This window comes from Pterocles gutturalis, unplaced genomic scaffold, assembly GCF_000699245.1.
Source record: "Pterocles gutturalis isolate BGI_N339 unplaced genomic scaffold, ASM69924v1 scaffold30145, whole genome shotgun sequence".
Lineage (NCBI taxonomy): Eukaryota > Metazoa > Chordata > Aves > Pterocliformes > Pteroclidae > Pterocles > Pterocles gutturalis.
Window position 1 is genome coordinate 6205 of NW_010144343.1, and position 5401 is coordinate 11605.

At 59.7% G+C, this 5401-nt stretch overlaps 1 protein-coding gene across 1 annotated transcript in view; it reads right to left on the reverse strand.

The window, feature by feature from the left end:
* The window catches only part of LOC104470230 (2-oxoglutarate dehydrogenase, mitochondrial), a gene marked incomplete at its 3' end in the record, with an annotated part of 10619 nt that extends 6052 nt beyond the window's left edge, over positions 1–4567 (reverse strand). Inside the window, exons 1-6 of the mRNA XM_010085075.1 lie at positions 4438–4567; positions 3134–3288; positions 2561–2707; positions 2008–2098; positions 863–1042; positions 83–211 (exon numbers count right to left, since the gene is read on the reverse strand). Coding sequence (XP_010083377.1) covers positions 83–211; positions 863–1042; positions 2008–2098; positions 2561–2707; positions 3134–3288 — 702 coding nt within the window. The remainder of the gene's footprint in view (positions 1–82; positions 212–862; positions 1043–2007; positions 2099–2560; positions 2708–3133; positions 3289–4437) is intronic.
* Between the last annotated feature and the right edge of the window lie 834 nt (positions 4568–5401).

Sequence of the window (5401 nt, forward strand, 5' to 3'; positions counted from 1 at the left end):
CCCGCCGCCCCCCGCCCCGGCGCCGGCCGAGGGGCTGGCTGCTCTGCGCAGGACCCCCAGACACGGGGGATTTGCTCCTCACCTGGTTGTTCACCACGACGTGGACGGTGCCGTGGGTGGTGTAGGAGGGCAGGTCGCTCAAGTGGAAGGTCTCGTACACGATGCCCTGCCCGGCGAACGCGGCGTCTCCGTGCAGCAGGATGGACATCACCTGGGAGACGGGACAGCGGTCATCAGGGGCTCTGCGGGGACGGCAGGCGGGGGCGGCCAGCGGGAAGGGGCCCAGATCTCATCCCTGTGAGTCTCTGATGTCCCAGAAAGGACATGAAGCAGCTCATCAACGCATCCGATGCTTTTTTGGGGGATTGGAGTGGCACAGGCCACAGCTGGCACAACCGCCAAGGAGAAGGCTGTGGCCACTGGTTCTCCCCCGGAGCTTGAGGGACTTCCGTCGGGCAGCGGGATGGCACCTGGCACACAGCGGCTGGGAGATGAGTCCCGTTCCCAAACACATGTCCCAAAGCAAAGCCTTTTCCTAACCAGGGGAAGATGAGAAAAATGCCCCTTTCCCCTGGGCTTTCACCCCAGGAGACCTTTGGGCAGGAGTCAGTCCAGAAGCTCACTCCGGCTTTGGCGACATGATTTTGCTGTCATCCCCAGGGGCTGGCTGAGGACGCTGCCTGTCAGACGAGGACAGAGTTCGTCTATTTATACCCAGCCCTTGGGGTGTAGGAGGAAGGGAAGCACTTTCCATCTCACCCTTCCACTTCTTGGCGTTGGAGACAGGTCTGCGATGAATCACACGGCAACTAAAGCCCCCGCAGCCTGGGCACCTCGCTGTGGGCACCACGGCACCACTCACCTTCTTCCCTTCCGTGTCCCCACAGTAGAACTGCTCTGCTTTCGTCTTGCCTTGAACAACGGGATCAGCTGCCTCCAGGTGAGAAGGATTTGCCACCAAGGAAAGGGTGATGTTCCTGTCGGTGACGCGGTTAATCCGCCGGTGGTACATTCCCAGGTGGTACTTCACGTCGCCGGAGCCCTGACAGAGGGGAGAGGAAAGGAGAGTCACCCCCAGGAATATAAGCGGCTTTTGGGGCACGGAAGGAGACCTGAGGCAGGGCAGCGCTGGCCCCAGGGGCTGGAAAAAGGGGCGTTTGCTGGAGGCACTGGCAGAAAGCAGCGGCAGGTGCTCGCTTTAGGAGCGTTCAGCAAAGCAAAGGAACCTCTTCCAGGTGCCAAACTGCCACCAAACCTGGGACGCTCATCAAGCCCGTCTAGGTGCGGTCAATAGGAGGAGGAAAGCAGCACGTGCGGTGGGTTTGGGGAAGACACTGGAACACAGAGCTGGGAGAACGCTCCCCCAAGCTCTGCCCGCACTGTACAGCCGTTCCCGGCACCGCCGGCAATTCGCTGCCGTTCCCTGGCCGCGGCACCTCCGCACCCCAGGCTGCTGCTTCCCCACCGCAGAGCCCCAACTCAAGGGCATGGCAGGGTAAAACCAGCCCAGCCTTCAAAAGTCAAATCATCCTGGCTGATGGTGCTGGAAGCTTTGGAGCACGAGTGCACCGCAGTGACAGAGCCTGCGGCACCAGCGATTCGAGCCTTGGGGCTTTTGGAGCTGCTTTGGGGCCACATATGGGGACCCCGCTGCAGGGGTACAAGCCAACCTCTGCTCCCGGCCCCCTGCCCATCACCTCAGTGCTCATCCCAAGGCTGCTTCACGCCTACGGAGAGCCACTGACTGCCCAGCCTGCGCTGGGGACACCAGCAGCAGCCGGGGCACGTCACCCCCCGGGACAGGCAGGGAGAGAGCAGCACCGGCACCGACACAACGGCTTCAATCACCAGAGCACGCGTGCGATGTGGAAATCCTTGCGATGCCAAGGCCACCGAGTAACACAATGAGCGGTGGCACAATCCAGCTCACGCTGCACGGGCACAGCCTGCGGGAACCACATGGGGACAGGCAGAAGCAACCTGCTACGGGCCGAGGAGGAGACTCACCTCATCAGCAGCCTCCAGCTTGGAATCAAACTGGCAGAAGATCTGCTCCAGCTCTTTCCTGATCACGTTGGCGAGAACATTCAGGCGTCCCCTGCACAAGCAAGACCGCTGTTGGCAACCAGCAGTGCCGACGGTCACCTGCCATCCACCCCATCACGCACGACACCTCCCACCACGGCTCTGGGGTCACCCGGGGAGGGGGCTCTGCGGTTTCACCCGAGAAGGAGGCTGCAGACCCCCCAGCGCAGGGACGGACCAGCCGCCAGCACATCCCGACAGCTGCCCCAGAGTAGGCAGGCCGAATCCTGCTCTGGGATTCCAGCTCTGCTGCTCGAGCCACCGTTCCTCTCCAGATGAATTTACAACTGAACTGAAGCTGCAAACACCACGACAAGCGAAGGGCAGCCAAAGCCCGAGCTCTCCAGCTTCAGGTTCACCACCAGCCAAGACCAGTGAGGTGATGGCAGGAACCGGTTTGCCCTGCAGCACCGACCCCCAGCAGCATCCCCCTCCTCTGCGCCCCAAGTGCCGCCATGGGGGGAGGCAGGTGTACCTGTGGGGCATCCCCATGATAACGTAATCCACTCCCTTCTCACTCGACTTGTCAATAATGGTCTTTAGGGCTGGGATCAGCACTTCGCAGCCCTCCAGACCGAAACGCTTCTCCGAAGACCATTTCCGATGGAGGAACTCCTCAAACCTGGGAGGCAAAGGGAGAGAGGGATCAGTGCCAGGGCTACAGAAACCGGAGAGAGGACGGGGACCACGCCGAGGGAGCCCCAGCAACCACTGATGCTTAAGCAGGCATCAGACAGCAGCCCAACAGCCTTCCCAGTCACCCCAGTCCCCTCCCGCTGCACCCAGCTGGCTGCTCCCCCACCCTGACATTGTGCTGCACTTAAACCTTATTTTTAGACCTTTTCTTTCAAGATCATCCACGTTTTCGGGCTCTTTGCCAGCACCTGAGCCTGCCAGCTCGCTGGCATCGTCCAGCTGATTAAGCCAACCGTGACAGATGACGTCAAGATGTGACTCAGGTGGTGACTGTGTCGATCCGGCTGGAAGCAGAACAACCCCAGGCAGCGGCGGGAGAGAAGGGGAAGGTGAAGGCCCCCCCCCGGGGTACCTGGTAGAGCGGACGAGCCTGGCCAGCAGCGTGCGTTTCTCTTCATTGGTGAACTGCATGATGCCCGGGGTCTCAAACTTCTGCCGGATCCACTGGCACTGCTCCAGGTCGTTGATGAACATGAACTCCACGCCGATGTGCTGGCAGTACGCCATCTGCCCCAACACGGGAGAGGAAGAGCCGTGAGATGACAGCCAGGACTTAGCACCTCCTCACCCCTCGCACGGACGGCACCGTATCGCATCACGGGGCCAGGGACTCTCTTGTTCCCCTCCCTAACCTTTCAGCAAGACAAAGAGCCCTCGTGCAGCAGCCTGGCAGCCGCACCGTGCTGCCCCAACACCGGCAAGTGCTGCCTGCGACGGCAGCCCCGGCAGCCAGCCCCATGCCAGCCCCATTTGGGAGCCTGGTCTGAGCTGCTTTCCCAGGGACACGGCAGCGGACATCCTGGGATGCTGCAGAGCAGCTCAAACCCTGCACGTGACTCAGCATCAAAATGTTTTATCCCCTTTCCCCAATGGGCCCAGGATCAGACCCTTGAGTCCTTTTCATCCACCTCAGAGGTGAGATTTTCCCTCTCGGTGGCATCAGCTGTGAGCAGGTCCAAAACCCCACTTCACGTAGCCGGGAGTGAATCAGCAAAACAACCAAAAAAAACCCAAGGAGCCCGTTCTAGCAGCTTATCTAAGCTGTTGACGCAGTTTTGCTTCTCCCAAGGTCAACCTGTCTCAGCAGAAACCATCTGAGCTCGCCTGCAGCGTGCCTGCAAGCCGTCTGCACTCACAGACGGGGCAGAGCCGGGGATGAAACCTGGCAGCACAGAGGAACTGGCTGCAAGAGCTGGAAGCCCCAGCCCCAGGCTGGAGCTGCTGAGACCCTCCGAGGGGCCACGACGCAGGGCAGCAGCACGCCAGTGGCACGCGGAGATCCCACCCTCCAGCCTGCTCCAGTGCCCTCCCAGCCCCGTTTGCTGCTTTCAACAGCAAAATGCAGCTGGAGAGGTTGCCAAAAATGCAATATTTAGTTGCCCGGGGTTTGCTCCACCTTGGGTAGACCGAACGCATCGCCCCGGTGCAGCGCGAAGCTGGAGGAGATCGGAGGTGACCAGGTAACATGGGGCGGGGCTGCTACAAGTGGGGCGAGCGCCGAGGAGCAGCTCCCGACCTGAAAAACTCCAAATCTGCAGGTCGGCCCAGGCTGCAGGCAACAGCAGGGCTCAGGACCTCCAAAAAGCAGCTGCTCTGCCCCAAGCCCAGGCTGCAAACACGGGGAGGGTCTCACCCAGCCCTCCCCACCCTCCTCACCTCCAGCCGACGGATGATTTCCCGGAGCGGAAGAGCCGATTCATTTCCACCGATGAAAGTGGTTGTGGGTAAGCGGAAGACCTTGTCGAGGTCAGATTCATCCAGCCCGTAAAAGCCTGCAGGATTTTTCATGGGTGGAACAAGCGAAAGCAAGAGAGAGAAAGGAAGAAAGGGGGACGGGAGGGGGGGACACCGTCACGCAGGGACCGGGAGCATTTGGGAGAGGTGGGGAGGAAGGGATAAAAAAAAAAGCGGCATAAAACCAAAAATAAGCATGGAGGAGGTTTATATGGATAAAAACCAAGCCGTAATTAAACAAAAAGACATTAAGCACAGAACGGCAAGGTTATTACGAAAGGTAACGCAGGAAACGAAACACAAAGCAATATATATGCACCCAAAAATCGGTAATTAAAATCCAGGGTGAGAGTCAGGAAGTTTGTAGCCCCAAGAACGCAAAGAACACACCACAAATTATAACAGGGGAGAGAAATGAAACGGAGGAATTGAGGAGTCACCGAGTGCAACGGAGGTGTTGCCACACAGTGGGAATTGAAAAGGAAGAGTCAACACGGAGCAGGAAACAGTTCAAACAAACCCCAAAGGGAGAGAAGAGATGCAAGAGAGAGAGAAGACAGTGTCAGGGCTCTGCGACGGACTCTCCTGAATAGCTCAGCCCGGGAGCGGGGCAGCCAGTCAGCCCCTCCGGAGTTTTGCTGCCCAGATACCCCCTCGCCCCAATTAACAGCCTTTTAATTAGGGGTTTCACCTAGCTCTGCTCAGCAAACCCCCTTCTTTTTGGTGCTGGCACCTCCCGGTTCAGAGGCGGCTCCTGCTTATGGCCGGAGGGGCTGCGGGGAGCGGGGCTGTGCCTGGAGAAGGTGCGGAGCCGGGCTCGGAGCCCATTGTTGGGTTTTAGAGCTGCAGGTGAACCCCCCCGCTCCCTCCACCGGACCGGCAGGGG